Raw genomic sequence first — 25,705 nt, 5'->3', positions numbered from 1 at the left:
ATGTGAGGATCCGCGCGGCTGCCTGCGCAGGCAGGCAGCCTTTGGACCACTGTTCAGGTCTGCATTCTGCAGGTCTCTGGAAGAGAGACCTTTTGTCAGTTGTGCAGCTTGCTGCTGAGGAATTTGCATATGTTTGTCATGCAGATTGCCTAGCCACATCCTTTGTGGGCTTGCTCTATAAAGAGCTATGTTTCCCACAGTAAGTTGCTGGTCATAAAGAGTTAGTCCTGTGGAACACTCGCCTGGAGTGTCAGCCTTGCTCTTTGTTTGAAGATTAGCCTAGAGTAATTCCTGGGACTGCACTAGGCAGGTTACCCTAGTGCAGTTAGGATTGCTTATCTGTTTTGTTTGTCTGTTGCGATTGTCCTGTCCCAGCGGTGGTAGACAGGAAATCGTTCTGTGTGTCTGGGTGCTAACCGGAACAGCGGTTGTTACTGGTAGCCCCTTCTGATCTGTTTTCCTGGATCGCACCAGCCTCTTGCGCTAGTGCTGTGGATCCTTCTGGTCTGCTACTCTGTACTTGGATCGCACTACCATCTTGCGCTAGTGCTGTGGATCCTTCTGTTCTGTCTTCCTGGATCGCGCTGGCCACTTTCGCTAGTGCTGTGGATCCTATCTCTCGCTTGTTCATGTTTTCGTGTGTCTGTCTTGCCTGCTGCGAACGCTTGCTGGAGGCTCGGTGAGGTAACCATTAAGCAAGCGCTCACGTCCTCTGTTTCATGTTTGTTTGTCGGTGGTTAGTTAGGCGTGCTTGTCTCTATTGTGCTTATCACGTGGAGACCACGCATAAACGCGTGCACTGTTGCGAATGAGTGCGGTGTTCGCGTTTAGCTAGCTTTTGTTATTTTCCTTATCTCCTCATTGTATGATTTGCTGTGCCTTTACTACTCTCGTGCTCTGCCTTGCTGTAGCCTTGTGTCACGTCTGGCGATCACACCTCTCGCGATCGCGTTCCTACTTCATATCTGCTGTGGTGTGTGCACCGTCGCGGGTTGGCGACTAGTTTGGTGCACACACATACAATCTGTCTCTGTGCTCATTCTCAATCGCCTCTCTTGCGATTGCGTTTCTTCCCTTCGTACAATTCCTGTCTGGCGTGTGTGGTAGGGCAGAGGAGCTGTTCCTCTGCACTCCACAGCTCCACCTGCCGACAGGAATTTCCCTCTACAGGTGCATTGCACCTTCTGCTGGGTTTCCTCAAATTATACGCTTGTGGAGGATTTCCGCAGTGTCAGCGTACGCCTTGTGCGCTGATCACGGAGAGAATTCCACAACCGTTACACTTAAATGCCCTGACCTGTTTGGACCAGTATTTCACAAAATAGTCAATTGCTATCTGCAAGCAGGGAGGTTTCTTACATCTCTAAAAGAAGGTATCATCAAGCCCCTTCTTAAAAAAATCTTCCATCGATCCATCTGCAATGAGCAGCTACAGACCTGTCTCCAACCTCCCCTTCTTAGGTAAAGTTATTGACAAGGCTGTCCATCTGCAACCTGAAGCCAGACTCTCAGCAAATAACATCCTGGACCCTCTACAATCTGGTTTTAAGAAACACCACAGCTGTGAAACAGCCCTCATCCAAGTCTGCAACGATCTGCTCATGGCAAGGGACAGAGAGGAATGCTCCATCCTAATCCTATTGGATCTCTCAGCAGCTTTTGATACAGGTGACCATGAAATATTGCTCAACAGACTGCAGGAGTACTGTGGCATCAATGGCTCAGTCCTCCAGTTATAAAGCAGAGGGACACCAAGAGCCCCAATAGTGTAATTCGTCTTGGGGACAACAAAATAAATGAGAAGTTAAAATTATACTTACAAACCAGGGTTACCAATAGGCAACCACTGTATACAGGGCCGGCGCTACCATTAAGGCAAAGGAGGCAGCTGCCCCAGGGCCCCAGAGCTTGTAGGGGCCCCCAGTGGCTACAAGAGGAAAAACATTTTTTTCAAATCGGCCTTATAGTTTTTGAGAAAATCGATTTTAAAGTTTTAAAGGAAAAAAAAACACATTTAAAAACCTGCCGACTTTAATGGTTAATAGCAAATCCACCTTAAATGCTAGAAACCCTAAATGTGCAGGATATGTTAAGGAGATCATTAGGAATAAGAGGAAAAAACTATTTTTCAAAAAGACCTTATAGTTTTTGAGAAAATCGATTTTAAAGTTTAGAAGGAAAAAAGTATAGTTTTAAATGCGGTAAATGTAACTTTTAGTAGCAAACCTAACGGTAGTGTCATTTTACATGTATCAAACGAAAGCGCAATCAATTTCCTGACGGGGTTTCCAGGGGGTCTATACGCAGCCGCAGCGCTTTGGCCAGGGATCGCTATACAGCGCAATATGGCTGTATGAAGATCCCTGTCATTTTTTCCTATTTTCCCAATTTTTTTTTTGTTTAGAGTGTGGGAATTTAAAAAAAAAAATAATTATGTGGGGTTCCCCCTCCTGAAACTTTTTAACCCCTTGTCCCCCATGCAGGCTGGGATAGCCAGAATGTGGAGCTCTGACCGATTGGGACTTCACACCCTGACTATACCAGCTGCAAAAAAGGTCCTCTAATGCCGATTTTTGTTCCGGGGTATATGTTGGGGGGGCCCCCCAGGTTTATTCTGCCCTAGGGCCCCATTGTTGCTTAAACCGGCCCTGACTGTATAGGCAGGTGGGGAGAACAATCCTGACCCCACTCAGGAATAAAAAGTTGCTCTCTGTAGACAGGAAAATAGGGTAACAACCCTCCACCCAGGGTGGACTCAATGTAGTGTACAAGATACAGAGGCGCCAACAGAATAAAAGGTAATTAAATGAACTTAAAAAAACAACCGGTTAAACAGAGGAGGCAGCGGTGGTCTTACCCCCTCCAAACAGACACAGGCAAGGACTGCGATTCAGACAGTCAACAATTTATTTGGAACTCTGTGTCACAGAGGATGTTCCATCCTAATCTTGTTGGATCTCTCAGCGGCTTTTGATACAGTTGACCTTGAAATCCTGATTAAAGGGGAACTTCAGCCTAAACAAACATACTGTCATTAAGTTACATTAGTTATGTAAATTAGAATAGATAGGTAATATAATCTTTTACCCACCCTGTTTTAAAAGAACAGGCAAATGTTTGTGATTCATGGGGGCTGCCATCTTTGTCATGGGGACAGCCATCTTTTTGGTTGAAAGGAAGTGACAAGGAGCAAGAGACACAGTTCCAACTGCCCTGTGTCCTGGTTACCCCTCCCAGCTGCACACACTAGGCTTCAAATGTCAAATTCAAAATGTGAAAAAAAATGTGCACCAAAACAGCAGAACGAGAACAACAACATCAGAAATCCCATCATGCTTTGCACAGCATCAGGGGAAAAATGCCCGGGCAGTTTTCTTCTGTGCAGCTAAAAATGAGGCTTGTATAAGAGAAACAAAGTTCTGATGCTGTGAAACTGTTAAAGAAACACCAAGCCTTTTCAGTGCTGCTGAGTCGATTTTTAGTCTGGAGGTTCACTTTAACAGACTGCAGGAGTACTGTGGCATCAGTGGATCAGTCCTCCAGTGGTTCAGATCATCCTGACTGACAGAACACAGAGAGTATCCCTAGGACCTATAATGTCCAAACCTGCACCTCTACAATTCGGAGTGCCACAAGGATCAATCCTATCCCCTCTGCTGTTTGCAATCTACATGTTGCCGCTCGGTACACTTATCCAACGACATTGCCTGACGTACCACTGCTACGCCGATGACACACAGCTATACCTGTCCTTCAAACCTGGTGGAACAGACCCTACTCCAAAAATAAACTCTTGCTTAGCTGAGCTACAGGCATGGTTGAATGATAACTGGTTGCAACTGAATGCTGACAAAACTGAGGTCCTTTTTGTCCAAAGACAGTGCTCGAAATCAAAACAGCTCTATCCTAAAGCAACACCAATCAGGATTGGGAATTCAGACATAAACAGCTCCAACCTTGTGCGCAGCCTTGGCGTACTAATCGATGGGGAATTGAGTTTCAGAAACCAAATTTCATCTGTGGTTAAATATTCCTACTTTCATCTGAAGAACATTGCAAAGATTAAACATCTGGTTCCCCCAGAGGATCTTCCAACCCTAGTTCACACCTTCATCACATCATGGCTGGACTACTGCAATGCCCTTTATGCTGGCCTCCCCAAAAAGGACCTGCGGCGCCTGCAATTAGTGCAGAATGCTGCTGCCAGATTACTAACAAACCAACCTCGCCACTGTCACGTTACACTGATCCTCCGCTCACTGCACTGACTACCAGTAGAATGGAGAATACTCTTCAAGATTGGACTGCTGACATTCAAATCCCTGCACAATCTGGGCCCTGGATACATGAAGGTCTTGCTGAAGCTGCACCACACCTCTCACAACCTCAGATCAGCAAGTTCTATAAACTTGGTCACTCCCAGAGTGCACCTCAAAAAAACTGGAGATAGAGCCTTCTGTCATGCTGCCCCTACTCTTTGGAACTCCCTGCCACACCCAGTAAAGACAGCACCATCCCTGGAGCTATTCAAATCCAGACTGAAAAGCCACATGTTTAGCCTGGCATTTCCAGACTTATAAAATTCTTCCTCTGTACCACGATGGTCTGAGCCATGCTTATGCGCTTTGAGTCTTACGGGAGAAAAGTGCTTTACAAATGTTATTTGTTGTTGTTGTTGTTGTTGTTGTTATTTATCATTTCTAACTTACAGGGTTCCACCGTTAAATCTAAAAATCGTGGACTGTGATTGGTTTGTAAGCCAGAGGGGGCAGGCTTTGTCCCACCCCAAAAATAGCTCCCAAAAAAACAGGATGCCTTTAGGGAGGGTCAGTCCTCTCTTGTGTAACATCACCTGATCAGGCCAGCCAGAGGACCATGTGGCTGGTGGCCATTTTCCTGAACTGAAACAAAGGACTTTGACTTGTGTTATTATTATTATTAATGATTTATATAGCGCCAGCATCTTCCACAGCGCTGTACAATAGCATACAGGGTATAACAGTACAAAGCATACAATACAAACAGTAGATACAAAACAAGAGGATATAACAGCTAAAACAGTGAACAAATTAACAACATATTTTACACAGAGGTGGGATGTATATACACCCATTACACAGCATTGTGAGACAAAAGGGAAGAGAGTCCTGGCCAAAAGGCCTTACAGTCTAAACATTTAAGGTATAGGACAGTAGGTAAAGGGAAGCTGTGTATGGGGTGGTATAAACCGTGGTTAGTGGGCGGTGTCCTAGGTAGGACAGTATGCTTGCCTGAAGAGGTGAGTTTTCAGATTGCACCTAAAAATAGTAAGTGTGGGTGAGTGGCGAATGTGTTGAGGGAGAGTGTTCCAGAGGAGGGGAGAGAATCGAGAGAAGTCTTGTAAGCGGGAGTGGGAAGACGTGATCAGGGAAGAAGACAGGATATCGTTAGCAGAGCGGAGATTGCGTGTAGGATGGTATCTGGAAATAAGTTGATTAAGATAGGAAGGAGCTATGTTGTGGAGAGCTTTGTAGGCGAGAGTAAGGATTTTAAACTGTATCCTTTGTGTAACTGGCAGCCAGTGAAGGGACTGACAGAGGGCGCTTGGGCTGGAGAAGCGTGAGGAGAGGTGGATGAGTCGTGCAGCAGAGTTTATAATAGAGTGTAGCGGGGCTAAACGGTTGTCAGGGAGACCGCAGAGCAGAGAGTTGCAATAGTCTAGTCGGGAAATGATCAGGGCATGCACCAGAAGTTTGGTGGTGTCCTGTGTTAGAAAAGTGCGGATGCGGGAGATGTTTTTTAGGTGGAGGTGACAAGAGGAGAAGAGTTTGTCAATATGTGGTTTGAATGAGAGACTTGAGTCCAAAATTACACCTAGACAGCGAGCCTGAGGGACAGGCGATATGGAAGTGCCATCAACAGAAATAAAGATGTCTGGCAGGGGCATTGATTTGTGAAGACTACTATTTCAGTCTTGTCCATATTGAGTTTTAGAAAATGGGAGGACATGAAGGAGGCGATGGCATTGAGACAGTCTGGGACACGAGCTGTTAAGGTGTCCAAGTCAGGTGCTGAAATGTAGATCTGGGTATCATCAGCATATATTGGAAACCATAGGAGCTGATGAGCTGACCGAGACCATATGTGTAGATGGAGAAAAGGAGAGGTCCGGGGACTGAGCCTTGGGGAACTCCAACAGTGAGGGGACGTGGAGAGGAGGTGGTGCTGGAGTAGGCAACTCTGAAGTTCCTATCTGAGAGGTAGGAGGAAAGCCAGGAGAGAGCAGGACCCTGAATGCCCATGGATGAGAGGATTTGGAGAAGTAGGGGGTGGTCCACAGTGTCAAAAGCAGAAGAGAGGTCTAGGAGGATAAGAATAGAGTAGAGGCCTTTAGATTTAGACATGAGACACAGGGGCGTAACAATAGACCCTGCAAGAGATGCCTCCGCAGGCGGCCCGTGGGGGGAAAAGTTTGAGAGACTGACAGCTAAGGGCATGGAGCAAAAAAACGTACTCTGCTCTCACACCATTGTTATATTGATTGCATGTGTCCACAACACAGATAAGGACTCACTTTGGAATTTGTACACTGCCCCTGCTCCCCAGGGTTCGTAAAAAACATCTGTCTCTTACTGCTGCAAAGTTCTGATGACTTCATGTACAACTTTACAAACAAGAGTCACATTTTGAAAAAAAGTTGTAGACTTTCCCTTTTGAGCAAAGGATTCCTAGATTCTTATCACACAAAGGGTAATGACCTTATGGCTCTGATTACTTTTACAACACAGTGGAGTGGAGATTGATGTCTGACTGTTGCTGCCTCATTAAGAGCTTGTGTCTCACATGGAGTCTAAGATCTTGTAATAACAGTATCATTCAGTGACATTCTGAATGTTTTGCCAAAGTTACAGTGAATACTATATCTTTTGTTCAGCATGTCATTGTTGTTCCTCCATATAGCATGTGCTCTCATATAGTAAAATAATACAGCTGTGTGTGTATGTATGTACTCAGGGCCGGCCCGTTCATGAGGCGGGGTGAAACTTTTGCCTCAGGCGGCACTTCTAGGGGGCGGCAACCGCCCGTCCGTGGGTGCGGTGGGGCCGGCCGCCGAGCTGGAGGGGTAGCGGGCAGGAAGGGGGTATTGGGTCTAGTGGTGGGGAGGGCCCCTCCCTCGCCAGGGTCCCCCGATCTGCGCTCCACCTCCAGCTTTAAATAGTTACGTAGCAGCCGATAGTAAGAGGGACGGGCGGGGATCACTCACCTCTTCCGATTCCAGCGTGCGCTCCACTGACGTCACTTCCTGCAACGCCGTCAACTTACAATACAGTGGGCGGCGTTACAGGAAGTGACGTCAGTGGAGCGCAAGTTGGAACTGGAAGAGGTGAGTGATCTCCGCCCGTCCCTCTTACTATCGGCTGCTAAGTAACTATTTAAAGCTGGAGGGGGAGTGCAGATCGGGGGACCCAGGCTAGGGGGGGGGTCCGACCCCCTCCCCACTGCTAGGCCCAATACCCCCTTCCTGCCCGATACCCCTCCAGCTCGGTGCCCCCCCCCCACCCACGGCTTGGGGGGGAGGCGGCAATTTTTTCTAAGTTTGCCTCAGGCGGCAAAAAGTCTAGGGCCGGCCCTGTATGTACTGGGAGCAGAGCTGCAACAAGGGACTTGTCGGCTGCAAGGGGCTAGAGGAAGCCCCGGGTAAGTAGATCTAGGGGTAGCATAGATTGCCTGATGTTTCCTTTAAGTCTAAGGGCCTGTTTCCACTTGTGCGAATCTGCATGCGTTTTCTGCATGCAGATTCACATAACCAATACTAGTGGATGGGACTGTTTCCATTTGTCAGAAATCCTGTGCGGTTTTGTGTGCAGGAAAAATCTGCACGGCACAGCCATCAGAGTGCGATTCGCATACAATGTATTTAATAGGAAATTCACATGCGTTTTCGTATGAGAATATTACCGCAAATTCGTAGGCGTTTTCGCATAAAATCAATATAAAAGCACACAGGCACTGACATGGTAAATTCACACTCAGTGCTCCTTGCAAAGTGGACTTTTCCCAGAAGAACTAAAGAAAGCAATCATAAAACCCCTCCTGAAGAAACCATCACTAGATCCTGATTCTGTAACCAACTACAGACCTGTGGCGAACTTACCATTCCTATCAAAAGTTATCGAGAAAGCAGTCGCCAACCAGCTAGAAGCCAGGCTTACAGATAACAACATCTTTGATACTTTTCAGTCAGGATTCAGGAAAAGGCACAGCACTGAAACAGCATTAGTCCGAGTAATGAATGATCTACTTACTGCAAGGGACAAGGGTGATTGCTCAATTCTGATTCTTCTTGACTTGTCAGCAGCATTTGATACTGTGGACCATGAAATACTAATCCAGCGACTGAAGAATTACTGTGGCCTAAGGGGTACTGTTCTTAGCTGGTTTCAGACCTTCCTATCTGGCAGGACACAGCAAGTATGTCTGGGCACACACTACTCTAATCCAGTGCCACTTGCCTATGGAGTTCCACAGGGTTCTGTACTATCACCATTACTCTTTGCAGTCTACATGCTCCCACTGGGCAAAATAATCCAGAACTATGGTTTAGGATACCATTGTTATGCAGATGACACACAACTGTATCTGTCCTTCAAGCCTGGCACCCAAGACCCATCAGCATCCATAAATGCGTGTCTAGTGGATTTACAAAATTGGATGAACACCAGCTGGCTGAGGCTGAACTCTGACAAAACAGAGGTGTTGGTGGTAGGTGGTCCACACATGATGGATAAAGTTCAAACCGCTCACCACCTCAAACTAGCAATTGGGGGAGATACTGTGCAGTATAAAGACTCTGTGCGAAACCTTGGGGTGATCCTGGATGGAAATCTAAAACTCAGACAGCAGGTATCAGCTGTCGTCAAGTCTTCCTTCTTCCATCTAAGAAATATAGCGAAAATAAAACACCTTATCCCAGCTGAAGACCTACCTGCCCTGGTTCACGCATTTGTATCCTCCCGCCTAGACTACTGCAACGCCCTGTTAATCGGATCTACAGATAAGGTTCTGCGCCCCTTACAGCTAGTACAGAATGCTGCAGCCAGACTCCTAGCCAATGCCCCCCGCAGCTCACACATCACCCCAGTACTGCAAACTCTTCACTGGTTGCCAGTAAAATGGAGAATCAATTTTAAGATCTGCCTGCTGACATTCAAGGCTCTACACCACATGGGACCCAAATACATAGCGGATCTATTGGAACTTTATGCCCCTCCACGCACCCTCCGCTCTGCCAACAAGATGAAGCTGGTTATTCCCAGGATACACTTAACATTTGGTGCTCGGGCCTTTTCCTATGCAGCCCCTACTCTATGGAACTCACTTCCACAATCAGTACGAGAGGCTCCTTCTCTGGACAGCTTTAAAAAAAGGCTAAAAACTCACCTCTTTTCCCTAGCCTTTGAGACTGCATAATGCAGGGTCACAGCGCTTTGAGTCCCCAGGGAGAAAAGCGCTATATAAATATTATTGTTATTGTTATTGTTATTGTTACTTACTAACATATGCGAAAACGCCCACGATTTTGCGGTAAAATTTGCATCCACGTGCAAATTCGTTTTGCTTTTTCCGCGACTAATTCGTACCGCACAAGTGGAAACGAGCCCTAAGTGTTTTTATCTGCATGGGGAAAACACATTGGTCATCAGTTTTCCTGTGCAGAAAGCGAGGGGGGGGGGGGGGGGCCCATCCAAAGTTTCGCAGGGGGGCCCAGTGATGTCTAGTTACGCCCTTGATGAGACATGTGACTCTCTATCAACTGGCAGAGTCCCAGTGGATTGGCGTACAGCCCACGTTTTCCCATTATTTAATAAGGGCAAAAAAATCAGATGCAGAAAATTATAAACCTGTAAGCTTAACATCAGTTGTATGCAAACTATTTGAGGGGTTACTAAGAGATACTATACATGACGTAGCAGCAAATGAATATTACATACTTACCTCACCGGCCGTTACTAGTGTAGAAGCTTAGTACACACCATACAATTTTCTGTAAGATTTTTCTGTTTCCAAAAAGGACATATTCCATCCTGAACTTAAGTATTTGTTTATTTCTTCCCTTCCTTTTATTTTTATCCTGGGTTACTCTTGTCTCAGCCACACAGAAAGAATCCTAGCTTTCCGAAGAGTCACTACTACTGTACATATAGCCAGATAAAATAAATTGTATTTTAACCATTTTTATCCGCAGGTCTTAGAATCAGTCCGAGTGGGCTTCTCTTTCTCATTTAAAAAGAGATGGTGGCAGCCTAGTATTTTGTGTTTTACAGTTCGCACGCCTCCTTCTGGTCTGTCTGCTGCCAAAATTTCAACGGTTTCAGCTCATCGATTGCATCCAGAGGTTGTACGGTCTGTGGGCTGAAATACATTGGAAGGCACCGAGCGGTCCGGCCACTAGGGGGCCTGTAATACATTTATTTGCTTATTTTTCTATCTGAAGTAACCCAGGCCCTTGTCGCTTGATCCTTACTGTTAAACCACTGAGCTAGCATATTGTCAGTTAATAAACCACCTTTAAAGGGAACCTGAAGTGAGTAAAATTATTTAAAATAAACACATGACATAGCAGCAAATGAATATTACATACTTACCTCCCCGGCCGTTACTAGGCACATGAAGCATTATATAATGGTGTAGAAGCTTAGTACACACCATACAATTTTCTGTAAGATTTTCTGTAATTAGATTATTTTCTGTAAAGTACTGGTAGAGACTGGTCATTATCTCTGGTGCATTGTCTTCTGGTTATCGCCTGCTGAGTAGAACAATGCTTAATTGCTAAGCAGATAGATGGTTAGATAGATAATTTCCAACATGTTGGAAATTATCTATCTGGCAGGTACATTTTATAGAAAATTGTATGGTGTGTACTAGGCATTAGGGGTCTTGGAAGTTACTTAGGATCTCCTGTTTTGGTCGCTTTGGGAATCTTAGAAGGTGTAGAGTGTCTTTCTTAATTTTTGTTGTTGGAGAAGTGTGGGATTTCCCGCCATTCTATTTGGGGTCGTTTCGCATTTCCCCCTTGGATGGAGCTTTTTGAATCAATTATGCAGGAGTTTAATTGTATCCAGAGGAGAGCTCGTCAGAGGAGAAGGATGTCAGTCATAGCTACTCGTATCTTTAGACCTCGTACGGTAAATAGACCTAATTACCGAATGTTTTAGACCAGGTCTAAAAATAGGCCTAAACCATTCAGTAATTATTAGTGAATTCCCTTTTGATGCGACTGATTGCTGGTTTACACCAAACCATCAGTAGACTAAAACCATCAGTAGACTAGTCTAAACTGCTTAGTGAATTGAGGCCAATGTCCCTTTTATCAAAGGCAACCACTTCCCAATATCCATACCATTCTCTTGTCGATCGCATATCGAATCACATAAAAAAAAACGCATGGTGTAGATGTGGCATTAAAGTGACACTGTAAAAGATTACTACTCTTCCTCAATGAAACAGTTAATGTCTACCTCTATGTTAATTCCTTTTGGCGACATTGTTTCCATATTAAAAATCCACTATGTCTCCTTACTGGATATCATTCTCAGTTTATCCATCCCTCCCCCTCCAGGGTACTGTAACTTTTTCTATGCCACAGAAACTAAGAAGCATTGGATTGCTTGAATGTTTTTTCCTAAAATGTTCTGACACACTGTGCCCTCTCACCCCATTTTCAATATTATTAACATGATCATCTATTTTTTCATGTAATTTCTTTTTAGTATGGCTGATTTATTGCTTGCCACATGATAATAGGTACACTACCCCCTTAGTATGACATGATACATTGTCTTATTTTAAAGCTCTGACCATTGTGAAATTAAGTCACTTGATGAGCTCGATTAGCACTAGCCTCTCGGCAGGGAAAATATCCCCTACATGGATGGAATGCCGGTGCCTGCCAGAAGGGAGCTCCAATTACCTTTGGTGGTTCACCACATGATGGTACAATCAAATTCTATGGATTCGGAGCCTTTCTGTATATGAAGCTAGGCAGGGGTGTAACTAGAAATCACTACTTCTTAGTTTCTGTGGCATAGAAAAAGTTACAGTACTCTGGAGGGGGGAGGGGGGGGAATAACCTGAGAATGCTATCCAGAGAGGAGACATAGTGGATTTTTAATAAGGATTCCCAAAAGAAATTAACAGAGGTAGACAATAACTGTTTCATTGAAGAAGGTACTTATCTTTCACAGTGTCACTTTAAGAAAATAGTGTGGATATTGGGAAGTGGTTGCCTTTGATAAAAGGGACATAGTGGTTATAAAATCTGACATATGAGGGCTGTATGAGTGGCTCCCTAAGATCACGCATAAGGCATTGCATATATACAGTAGCAATAAAAAGTATGTGAACCCTTTGGAATTATATGGATTTCTGCACAAATTGGTCATACAATTTGATCTGATCTTCATCTAAGTCACAACTATGGACAAACACAGTCTGATTAAACTAATACCACAAATAATTAAATGTTTCCATGTTTTTTACTGAACACACGATGTAAACATTCACAGTGCAGGTGGAAAAAGTATGTGAACCCTTGGATTTAATAACTGGTTGAACCTCCTTTGGCAGCAATAACTTCAACCAAACGTTTCCTGTAGTTGCAGATCAAAAGTTCACAATTCTTGACCATTCCTTTTTACAGGCCTGTTTCAGTTCAGCAATATTCTTGTGATGTCTGGTGTTAATCGTTTTCTTGAGGTCATTGCACAGCATCTCAATTGGGTTGAAGTCAGGACTCTGACTGGGCCACTCCGGACGACATATTTTCTTCTGTTTAAATTATTCTGTTGTTGATTTACTCCTATGCTTTGGGTCCTTGTCCTGTTGCAATACCCATCTTTTGCTGAGCTTCAGCTGGTGGACAGATGGCTCTAAGTTCTCCTGCAAAATGTCTTGATAAACTTTGGAATACAGCAATCTGTAAAAGCCCTGACGCAGCAAAGCAGCCCCAAACCATGATGCTCCCACCACCATACTTCACAGTTTAGGTTTTGATGTTGGTGTGCTGTGCCTCTTTTTCTCCACACATTCTGGCCTAGTGCACACCAGAGCGGTTCAGCGTCGTTTTGCGATCCGGCTGCGGATACGCTTGGGTAATGTATTTCAATGGACTGGTGCACACCAGAGCGGGAGGCGTTTTGCAGAAACGCATACTCCCGGGGTGAGGCATTTTTTGGATTGCGGATGCGTTTCTGCCTCAATGGAAAAACGCAAACCGCTCTGAAAAACGCCTGTTCAGAGCGGTTTTGCCGCCGTTTTTGTTACAGAAGCTGTTCAGTAACAGCTTTACTGTAACAATATATAAAATCTACTACACCAAAACTGCTACACAAAACCGCAAAACGCTACAGAAAAAGAAGAAAAAGCGTTTCCAAATCTGCTAGCATTTTGCGGATCTGCTAGCAGTTTTTGGTGTGCACCAGGCCAATGTGCGTTTCCTCCAAACAACTCAACTTTGGTTTCATCTGCCCACAGAATATTTTGCCAGTACTGCTGTGGAACATCCAGGTGCTCTTTTGCAAACTTTAAACGTGCAGACATTTTTTGGGGACATCAGTGGCTTCCTCTGTGGTATCTTCCCATGAACTCGATTCTTGTTTAATGTTTTATGTATCATAAATGGGGGGGGGGCTAGCGACACAAGTGGATGGTTCCCTGATTCCCCAGCTCCGTCTCCCAGCGGCGATTAATCAGCATTAAACAGCCAAGAGATGGCAACACCGACTCCCACAGTGGAGGATGAAGAGCCCATGGACTCTGAGATGTCCCGCAGGCGCAAGAAGGGAAGCGGGCACCCGCAGAAACTCACTAATTTCTTCACAGGGCGCCATTCAAGCTCTGCAAACAAGACCAAAGATGGCGCCGGTTCCTGTTCCCTCTCGGGTCAGCACAGCGGGGAATGCTCAGAGCAGGACCACACAGACAGCACCACAGAGACTCCTGACACTGCAGCACCAATCGCCTCTGATGAGGAAACTACCTCTCCCATCTGCTCTCTCTCACTGCGCAGCCCTGTCAAACCAAAGCAGCGGCTGACAGAACACACAACTCTCAGGACAAAGGTAGGCCTTGCCTCCCCCTCTGAACAAACTGACTCGGCTCCCTGCCCTCTAGAAGAATACCCGATATCTGACCAGAATACCATGCTTCTGACATTAAAGCAATCCTTATCAGCAGACCTCGTCTCTCTCCAGATCAGTACAGACATCAATTACTGACATGGAAGATAGAATAGCTGGCATGGAAGACAGGGTGCATGCTCTCTCTCGCTAGAACATAAGAAAATGGCGCATACTGTGGAAACTAACACGGAGGACATATGCCAGATGAAGTTAAAGATTATTGATATGAAGGACAGAAACAGAAGGCAAAACCTTAAAGAGACTCTGTAACAAAATTTTCAGCCTTATTTCTTCTATCCTACAAGTTCCTATACCTGTTCTAATGTGGTCTGTGTTACTGCAGCCTTTTCTAGTTACACAGTGGCTGTGTTATCTCTGTTATATAATCTAATCTTCTCTCTTCTGTCGGCTGAGGCTGGAATGTGTGGAATGTGCTGCAATGCTTGTCATTGGCAGAAGCTATACATACCCTCTCCAAGCTCTGTATGAGTCAGAGACTGAGCTACTCTCAAGCCTATCACACTCTAGTTAGAAGCCATGTCTTTGGTTTGTAAACACTGCCTAAAAATGGCAATTACAAGCCAGGATTGCAGCAGGGAGTGGCAGAAACAGCACAGAGGGGCCCAGGAGAACATAATGAATAGAATGGTATGCTTTTTATTGTAAGAATTTTAGAGTGCAGATTCTCTTTAACCTTCCTGGCGGTAAGCCCGAGCTGAGCTCGGGCTATGCCGATGGAAGGCACCGCTCAGGCCCCGCTGGGCCGATTTGCATAATTTTTTTTTTGCTAGCTGCGTGCAGTGCCCGATCGCCGCCGATCCGCCGCTATCCGTCGCGCCGCAGCCGCCCCCCCCCCCCAGACCCTGTGCGCTGCCTGGCCAATCAGTGCCAGGCAGCTCTATGGGGTGGATAGGAATCCCCTTTGACGTCACGACGTCGATGACGTCGGTGACGTCATCCCGCCCCGTCGCCATGGAGATCTCCTGATCGCCGGCGGCGATCGGAGGGGCTGGGGGGATGCCGCTGAGCAGCGGCTATCATGTAGCGAGACTTTGTCTCGCTACATGAAAAAAAAAAATTAAAAAAAAAAAAGATTTGCTGCCCCCTGGCGATTTTTTAGCAAACCGCCAGGAGGGTTAAAGTCAGAGGCATCCCAGAGGCACTACAGGCGATGAGCTAAAACCCTTCCTGATAAAACTGTTTAAAATCCTCATCCCTCAAATACCAGAGAGAGAATTAATAATTGACAGAGCTCACAGAGTTCCAAAGCCCAAACAGCTTCCTAGCAGCACTCCCAGATATGTAGTTCTTAGACTTGCCTTTTTACATGTTAAGGAAGCAATTTTACAATACATGCGCAAGCCTCCAACACTTCCAGAAATCTATAAACACATTTTGAACATTCCTGATCTGTCACAAGCAACTCTGAGTTTTAGAAGAAGCATGAGAATAATCACAGCTACTTTAGCTAACCACCAAATCAGAGGGGGATTCCCCCTAAAGTCTCTTGTTCTGAAAGCAGTCACCACCCATGTCATTTCTTCTGTGAAAGAAGGCCTACGGCTTTTTAAAGAAAACCTGAACTGAAAATTAAAAGTCAAAATAAGCATACACAAGTCATACTTACCTTCCATGTCGTCTACTCCTCTGTGTCTTTCTCCTCTCCCGCGTCCTGTTTGTCCACTGTGATCAAGGGAATTTTCCATCCTCCATTTTGAAAATGGCCATTTTCCCGTAACAGCTTCCTGGTCAGCACACTGTTAAACTGTAACATTGCCCACTTGAGCCATAGGGAAACATGGACATTACCTGGTACAACAGTTTTCCTCTCAGCTATCACTGACAGCAACTGATATTTTACTGGCAGCAACTGATATATTTTAGATCTGACAAAATGTTGTCAGAACTGGAAGGGATTATTGTCAGAAGAAAATGGTGAGCTTCTGAGAGGAACTGATGGCAAGGTAACTATGTAATGTTCATTTGAAGTTACCTTATGTGTTTATTTTAAATATTTTTACTCAGTACAGGTTCTCTTTAAAGTGGAACCGAGACCAGATATTGCTGCCTTCATTTCTTAGCCCCTTATATATACTTTATTGGGCATTCTTCCCCTAAAGAGATATTTAAAAATGTATTTTATACCTAAATGTTAGTGAAACTAATATATCCCCTCGCCCAGTTTCTCTCCAGCGCCTCAGCGTTCTGCCCTATGCCGCAAGAGAGGAGGAGGCTTCTGCAGGAGGAGGGGGCATTACCAGCCAGCCCGGCCATATGCTAATGTGCAGCTCAGCGTGGTGACTCTGTAATAAGCAAAGCAAGCAGTGCTCTGGATGTCACAGCTCTGTATACTTCACACTCAGGAGCTTCCTGTATGTTTCCTGTGTGTGTAGTATACAGCGCTGTGACAGGGCATTGCGTGCCTCACTCGTTACATGGGGTCTCCGCGCTGGTCTACAGAGATGTGGACGGGCAGTGCAAATATCAATCAGGACTCTGACAGAAGGAGGCACAGTGATCAGAGCTGGCTTCCCTCCACATGAGCTTCAGACTCCGGACACATCACTGAGTTCAGGGGCACCTCTGGCCATTTTGTCACTCCAGGCAAGGAAACCTGTGACACCCCCCCCCCCACCCCCGTGCCCCCCCGCCCCCCCCCCCCCCCATTAAAATAATCGCAATGCTGCAGCATTTCACCAGAAAATAATCATATTACAGTAGTGGTTCAGTGCAATACTACGAGCTGCCGATCTACCACCTCTATACCACTGTGTCCTATTGAAAAATGTACTGTTCGATCGTAATTTTGATACATTTTTGCAACTAATTGATCATACCTTTCACTTGAATGGATGGCAGACTTGTCCTCCATAACAGATTCTCGTTATAGGATTTCAAGTGTATTCGTCTCATCATTATACAGCAGTCAGCAGGGCCTCATTGTATTATACCAGCAGTCAGTGCATACCTTTCACTGCATCTGTGTGACTGCACATTGTATTATACCAGTCACTGCATCTTTGTGACTGCACACTGTATTATACCAGTCACTGCATACCTCTCACTGCATCTGTGTGACTCCACACTGTATTATACTATTCACTGCATACCTTTCACTTGAATGGATGGCAGACTTGCCCTCCATAACAGATTCTCATTATAGGATTTCAAGTGTATTCGTCTCGTCATTACACAGCAGTCAACAGGGCCTCAAAAGAGTCCTCCTGTATTGTTATTTTCCGTCACTACTTCCCTGAGACGGGACTTCCGTGCCGTACCTGCTGCCTTCCTTGGATGTGTGGTGGTAGCCGTTTCTCATTGTTTTATACAGGGATGGTCGTAGTCAGCCAACTTCGCTATGCTGGAAGTACGCGTAGTTTTACACAATTACACTTCGCCAAACTACGGCATTTGAAATCTTCATATGCATTTTGTAGACTACGCATTAAACTACGCAATTACGCGTAGTGCGAAGTGTAGTGTAGTGTATGCAGCTGCTTCTGCCCACATGCAGACATTTTTACGCATGAATTCCTCTTTAAATGCTTATACCGGGAACTCTTCTATGCGTACATTCCCCTTTCCAATGCGTAAATTTGTAAGCATACAATCGCACGCGGAAAATTAGCCGCAAGTAACGCAGTCGCAGTTCACTATGCAATACACGTTAACCATGCATAGTGGGCATAAGCTACGCATAGCGGTACTTCGCTACGCGTAAATTCACCTATGAACTACAATGCGAACTACGATGCGTAAATTCGCACTGGCATAGTTTCTGCTCATCCCTGGTTTTTTACCAGACACTGCATACCTTTCACTGCATCTGTGTGACTGCACACTGTATTATACCAGCGGTTCCTGCTCCTCTGCCCACAGCAGCCAGGTGTCCATTAAGGAAATCTTTAAGCGGAAGAAGCCAATTCCTGCCAATCACTCCCTTGCCCGGCATCTGACAACTGGCTTAGTGAAACTGTTAGCTCGCCAGCTGTTACCAGCTGGTGGACTCTGAGGCCTTCCGAAAATTTGCGGCGATTGGGACACCGCGGTGGAAGATACCAGGCTGCAATTAACTGTACCGTGATGTTGAAAGGCAAGTGGTGTCATCTCTGACAAACAGCGTTGGGTCAAGGGTCTATCTGACCACAGATGCCTGGTCTGCAAAGCACGGTCAGGGCAGGTACATTACTTATACAGCACATTGGGTCCTTCCTTGGATGTGTGGTGGCCATTTCTCAGGCTCCCACTCCGGACCTCTAGACTACTGCGTGCGCAGGCTTAACCTGTGGCCAGAGCTGTCACAATTTGCCATCCAACTTCTGGCTTGCCCTGCCTCAAGTGTCCTGTCAGAAAGGACCTTCAGCGCAGCTGGAGGCATTGTCAGTGAGAAGAGAAGTCACCTAGGTCAAAAAAGTGTTCAGCACCTGACCTTTATCAACATGAATGAGGCATGGATCCCAGAGGGCTACTGCCTGCCCGAAGACTAAGTCAGTCCCCACACAGCATCTTTGCCTGCCTGCCTGCCTCTGCTGCCTGCCTCAAGACTAAGTCAGTCCCCACACAGCATCTCTGCCTGCAGGCCGCTTGACTGCCTTCTCCGCCACCACCAACAGGGTCCAGGACTCCAGGTGGATTTTTCTGGCTGCACTGCGGCTGCAACAACAAAACAAAAGGCATGTACAAGTGTCAATTCCCCTTCCTGATCGTTACCTTGCTGCGGTGAAGGTGCTTGCGTATCACAAAGGAGCAATGACCTATATGAGTGTGTAAGGTCATTGCTTCATTGTGGATAGACCAAATTCGATCAGCTGGACAGTCACTGTTGTTCTGTCATTGAGCTACCTCAGCCCGACTATATGGGCTTGAAAACTGCCATTGTCTGCACTCTCGCCATCGTGCGCACCAGTCCAGCACGGCCATCACTACACAAACAGCTGTTTGCAGTGCGTTACACAGTGAGTTTGGTCTGTCAGTGTGAAGCAGTACACCACTTACACTACCTGCTGATCCATGTCTACACATGCAAGATGTTTTCAAGCACTTTATGCCTCCAATTTAGGAATGTAATGTGATTTCTGCCCTTTAGAGAGTATAATGCTGCCGTGCGTCAAAGCCGTAATTTTTCCTGGGACTTTTGATGTGTATCCCACTCCGCTATGCCCCTCTCCAGGTGTTAGACCCCTTGAAACATATTTTCCATCATTTTTGTGGCCAGAAACATTGTTTGTAGTTTTTCAAGTTTGCCTGCCCATTGAAGTCTATTGCGGTTCACCGAGTTCGCTGGTTCGCGAACTTTTGCGGAAGTTGGCGTTTGCGAACCCAAAATCGGAGGTTCGAGCAATCTCTACTAACAACCAACTGGATTGGTGAAACTACTAACACACTTACAAAAACTCCTGTTTAACTCCATTTTTTTACATAATTAAATTGTAATTCAAAAACTTCACTTGAATGGGCGGTTTTCATCTGTTACACTTTTACTTTATACAAAACATATATGCATAAGTATAAAAGGTCAATGAGTTGCAAATGAGTTTAGCTTCCATGCAAATATAGTGCATATTGTATGCAGCTTGGAAATGGGCCAATTACCCACTTGCTGTTGTACAGGCAGTATATCTACGCCCTGCGGGAGGACTGTTCCCGTTCCAGGGGCGTAGATATACCGCCTGCTGCATCGCCGCTGTGCCCACTCCCATGTTCGTTTGCGTCACCGCCGATTAGTAGGGAGATCAGTGAATGGGATTGCAGTTCTCATTCATTAACATTCATTAATTTAAGTCCCCGTGTTAATGATTGCTGGCATCAATGAGGTGTCTGCGTCATTGTAACAGAATGAAGTAGCATGTCCAAGCATTACTTCCTGTTCACGTACAGTGCACTAATAGTAAATAGCGTGCAAGGACATCTTGTGGGCAAATTGTAAAATTACATCTACATACATTTATTTTAATAAAAAAGACCCACACTTACATTTAAAATTAACTCCTTCCCTCCCATACCCTTCCATACTACCTAAATAATCTTTGCATAAAAAAAATGACAGTTAAAAAAAAAAAATAGTTACCTTAGGGACTGAACTTTTTCAATATGTATGTCAAGAGGGTATTGTTCATTTTTAAATTATGGGCTTAAAATTAGTGGAAGCAAAATTGAAAAAATGCACCTTTATTTCCAAATACATTGCTCTAGAGAAATATTTTAAATGTTGCAATAACCGGGATGAATAGGCAAATAAATTGTGTGGCTTTTATTTACAGCTTTATTTTAAAACCATAATGGTCGAAAACGTAAAAATAACAATTTTTTTTCCCCTTTTTTTTCGTATTCTCATTAAAATGCATTTAGAATAAAATAATTCTTAGCATAATGTACTACCCAAAGAAAGCCTAATTAGTGGCGAAAAAAAAGAGATATAGATAATTTTATTATCATTATTATTGATTTATAAAGTGCCAACGTATTTCGTGGCGCTGTACAAAGTAAGAAACAAACATGGGGTACATAATACAGACAATGGTGTACACTAATATACAAGATACATAATTAGTGACAAAATACAAAACATTATACAGCATACAGAATACAAAATACAGAAGTGGTAATGACAGTGATAAAAATAACATGATGAATAAAATGTATAATGATTTCCAAGACACAAAAGGGGGAGAGAGCTCTGCCCTTGCGAGCTTACAATCTAAAGGGAATGGGGGGTAACAAGAGGAGGGGTAGTATATGATAAAATATATAAAGGCAGTGTGTTTTAGGATACCTAGTAGGAGTGCAATTTGGTCTTAGGACAAAGGGAAGTGGCTTAAGGTAGCACATATGCTTGTCGGAACAAATGAGTTCTTAGAAAGCGTTTAAAAGTAACAAAGTTTGGCGAGTGATGTATGTGTTGTGGGAGGGGATTCCAGAGAAGGGGTGAAGCGCATGCAAAATCTTTTAAGCGTGAATGTGAGGAGGTGATTCTAGAGGAGGACAACAGAAGATGGTGTGCAGATCTGAGATTGCGATTGGGTTTGTATCTAGAAATTAGTGAGGATATGTACCGGGAAGAGAGATTGTGGAGAGATTTGTAGATTAGGATTAGGAGTTTGAACTGGATCCTCTGGTTAATTGGCAGCCAGTGAAGAGCTTGACAGAGAGGGTCAGCAGAGGAAGATCGAGAAGAAAGATGAATGAGACGAGCAGCTGAGTTCAGTACCGACTGGAGCGGGGCCAGTTTGTTAGAAGGTAGTCCACAAAGTAGTACGTTGCAGTAGTCCAGACGAGAAATTATAAGAGCACGTATTAACATTTTGGTTGCGTCTTGAGTGAGAAAGGGATGGATGAAAGATATATTTTTGAGTTGGAGATGGCAGGAGCTGGTTATGGAGTTAATATGACGAATAAAAAAGAGACAAGAGTTGAATATTACCGCCAAGCACCGTGCTTTGGGAACTGAAGTTATGGGAGTGTTATTAACATTTATAGTTACTTCAGGCAGAGAGGTGGCCAGAGACGGTGGAAAAATTATTAGTTCCGTTTTACTCATATTAAGTTTTAGGAGGCGAGAGGACATGAAGGAGGATATAGCAGACAAGCAGTCAGGGAGGAGGGAGTTAAGGTCTGGGTCCGAGAGGTACAGTTGCGTATCGACTGCATACCGGTGGTATTGAAACCCGAATGAGTTGATTTGGCGTTCTATTAAGATCGCCAGGGCGGCTGCGGGAGGGTTTTTTTTAAATAAAAAAAAAATATATTTCATGCAGCCAACTGAAAGTTGGCTGCATGAAAGCCCACTAGAAGGTGCTCCGGAGGCGTTCTTCTGATCGCCTCCGGCGGCCAGAAGTAACACGGAAGGCCGCAATGAGCGGCCTTCCGTGTTTTGCTTACTTCGTCGCCATGGCGACGAGCGGAGTGACGTCATGGACGTCAGCCGACGTCCTGACGTCAGCCGCCTCCGATCCAGCCCTTAGCGCTGGCCGGAACTATTTGTTCCGGCTGCGCAGGGCTCAGGCGGCTGGGGGGACCCTCTTTCGCCGCTGCTAGCGGCGGATCGCCACAGAGCGGCGGCGATCAGGCAGCACACGCGGCTGGCAAAGTGCCGGCTGCGTGTGCTGCTTTTTATTTCAACAAAATCGGCCCAGCAGGGCCTGAGCGGCAGCCATTGGCGGTGATGGACGAGCCGCTAAGATGGTTAAGTCACCAAGACCGTGCATGTAGATGGAAAAGAGGAGGGGACCAAGGACAGAGCCTTGAGGAACCCCGACAGACAAAGCATGAGGAGAAGAGATCTGATCTGAGTAGGAGACTGTGAAGGACCTTCCAGAGAGGTAGGAAGATAACCATGTGAGAGCAAGGCCCTTTACTCCTACATTTGAAAGTATTTGTAAGAGTAAGGTGTGGTCGACCATATCGAATGCTGATGACAGATCAAGAAGGATGAGTATGGAAAATTGACCTTTGGATTTAGGTGTAAGAAGGTCATTGGCCACTTTGGTAAGGGCCGTTTCCGTGGAGTGGTTGGAGCGAAAGCCAGACTGGAACTGATCAAGTAGGGAGTTAGCTGATAAATAATGGCTTAATTCTGCATGTATGTAGTGTTCAATTAGTTTATAATAGATCATTTTGTTGTTATTAGTAGTAATTAAGTTATTGGTGAAAGAAAGGGAGGAGCACTGACTGGTGAAAATGACCTTGGTCCTAAAGGAGAAAAACCCCTCAGTGATCAAGTGGTTAAATGAAGTTCCTGACAATTTTGATTGGTCCAATTCCAAGCTGCATACAATTTGCACTGTATTAGCGGGGAAGCTAACATAATTTATTCATTTATTTATTCATCTCATTAACCATTTCTGTTGGCAAAAAAATCTCACTGGGAAACATAAAAGTTCAATCATTTTACTTATTAATGTATCTAAAGGGTAAATCAGAAACAAGACAACTTTACCTTCCATCTACATCATAAGATCTTCTCATCCCTGGTCGTCGATCCTGTTCATAACGTAAACGCTCTTGTTGGTGCCGCAGTTCTTCTCTTTCTCTTTGGATGCGCTCTTGCTCTATCCGTCTCTCTTCTTCTATTTGCATTCGCTCTCTTTCCAGTCTCTCGCGCTCCATCCGTTCTCTGTCTAGCCTCTCCCTTTCGAATTCTAGTCTAACACGCTCTCGTCTTAATCTCTCTCGTTCTTCTCTTTCACGAATCATGATAAATCTCTCTCTTACTCTTCTATCTCTTTCCCTAAAACAAAAAATGATACAGTAAAAAGTTTAACTTCAAATAAAATCTTCACATAACTGTATATTTTCAGACTAGCACCTATTATAACATTTATACACTTGACGTCCAGAAGGACATAGCCCTATAGGCACAAATAGTAGAGCTAATCACTCTACTGTATCACTACAAAGTTGTGTTAGAACACCACAATTCTGGGTATTCTCCTGTGTGGGTCACAATTTGTCTGTCTGCTGTCCGAGTGTGGGGGTCTTTGCTCATCCCCCTTAGTTACACAGTGCAAGGGCTGTGTGTTAAGGTGTAGCTATCCCACACTTCAATGACTGCTGTCCCCACACAGTTAAACAGTTGGTTGAGGGGCAATGGAGGCTATCCACTGAGCACAATGTGCTGGTTGATGCGACTACCTGAAATCAGTTGCCCCTATACCAAACTGGCTCAGCGACAGGAGGGTCTAAACATATACAAAGTGCTAGGTGCTGTACAAGGACTTTAACATGAGCATGTTTCACCAAAAGGCTTCATCAGAAAGTGTGCTGTACATATATACATTGCCTACACCACATATTTACATATATTACAAAATCCCCCCCCATCGTCATATAAGCCCCAGTCAGAGCTGAGGTGCCCCGTCGGGCACAGCCATATATATAGAGGAGAAACGAAAGTGAGGGAGGTATTCAAGTGGGTGTGGTGAAAGTTTGCCACAGTCCACCCACTTATGATCATACAGGTTCTAGGGTGGTATCTGCTCTCCATATCTTACCTCTATATGTGGAGTATATATGCCACGAAGCTGCATATGGAAAGCCAAGGTTCCTCATCCTATTAGCCCAGAGGGTATGCGGGCGGGGTAGTGGGCGTGCTCTACATGTGTAGAGGGGGTGTGTTATGAGGTGCATATCGGCTATTGGTTGCCCCTATAGTTCAAAAAAGCTGTAAATGTAACGGCAGGCTAAACAGGCAGACGGCGATGCGGCGGTGACGTCACTTCCGCCCGCACGTTCGTCTGCTTCTTGTGCCCCCAGAGGCCTGGAACGCATTTTGCGCTCCAGACCTCCTACTAGGGATGCCGAGCTCCTCCCCCGTCGTAGCCGAGTGAGTGTGGGAAAGTCCGCCCACCGCTCACTCAGGGATCATGTGACACTAGTGTGTAGAGTTGCTAGGCAACCTAGACGCCATGTCCCACCGCCACTCTATGTGATTATTGTCGCATGAAGAACACACACGCGGGGATCACTTGAAAATAGTGCTTGGGGATACATAGGCATGCAGGCTGCGCAGACTATAGACACTGTCCATGCGTAAAATAGCATGGGTAGGGGGCGTGGCCTGCCATGAAGCTGTGAGGACGTGCGGATCCCCAGCTCTCCCATACCCGTGAGCATATCTGCGGTATCCTGCTTTTTAAATTTGCCCAGCCAGCCTCAGTCTGGTCCCGGAGACTGAGGGGCTCACAGCGGAGCGGAGGGATGGCCACCAAACATACACAGAAGGAGGCAGGACCGGCAGAAAAGCTCACGCGGTTCGCCCGCGATGCGACCCAAGATGGCGCCGGCGCTCCTGCAACATCCACAGACAAGGCCGCGGTGACGGAGATTACGATCCCCCATGCGGGCTCCTCTTCTCGGTCAGAAGGATCACCATCACACTCCTCCGGTAAGATCCAGCCAGCTTCCACCCCCCTGCCTAAAAGGGACAAAACGAAAGGGAAAAAGACCTCACAAAATGGGGAAAAGCCGTGTGAGGATGACATGGAGGGTGTGACACAGGCCGCAGCTGCAGCGTCTCCCAGACCCACTTCTACTTCACCAAAGGCCCCTAACACACTTTGGGGTAGCGCACAAGCAGATTTCCCTGCCTCTCAACCTGGGTCACAACATGGGTCACAACAGGGGTCACCCTCAAGCTGGACTAATAAAGGGAATGTGTTTGCTGGAGAGGGGGAAGAAATAACGGAGGAATTAATGGAGGGAGGCTCACAGCCTAGGGAAGAACCATCTAGAGCTGAGATCATGGAAGCTATAAAATGCCTACATACATCACTTACAACAAGGTTGGACTCTATACAGGCTGATATTTCCTTTGTTAAACACGATCTATCTAAAGTAAAGGACCGTACAACTGCAGTAGAACGCAGAATCAGTGGGTTGGAAGATTCTGTTGCACCAATGCAGCAAAATCTCCAGAGAGTGACAAACACTTCATCTGCCCATTCTACTAAATTAGATGATCTTGAAAATAGGGCTCACAGAGATAACCTGAGGTTGGTGGGAGTTCCTGAAAAAGCGGAGGGTTTACAACCTGAAATTTTTTTTGA

General features: G+C 45.4%; 1 protein-coding gene across 1 annotated transcript in view; it reads right to left on the bottom strand.

Moving 5' to 3' along the window:
• Positions 1 to 25,705, bottom strand: part of LOC137509446 (scaffold attachment factor B2-like) — a 996,257-nt gene that overhangs the window by 315,555 nt on the left and 654,997 nt on the right. The window contains exon 7 of the mRNA XM_068233833.1: positions 23,098 to 23,388. Within this exon, the coding sequence (XP_068089934.1) occupies positions 23,098 to 23,388 (291 nt within the window). The remainder of the gene's footprint in view (positions 1 to 23,097; positions 23,389 to 25,705) is intronic.

Source organism: Hyperolius riggenbachi, chromosome 1 (genome assembly GCF_040937935.1).
Source record: "Hyperolius riggenbachi isolate aHypRig1 chromosome 1, aHypRig1.pri, whole genome shotgun sequence".
In the NCBI taxonomy this organism is placed as follows: domain Eukaryota; kingdom Metazoa; phylum Chordata; class Amphibia; order Anura; family Hyperoliidae; genus Hyperolius; species Hyperolius riggenbachi.
This window is presented reverse-complemented; position numbering and strand designations above follow the sequence as displayed.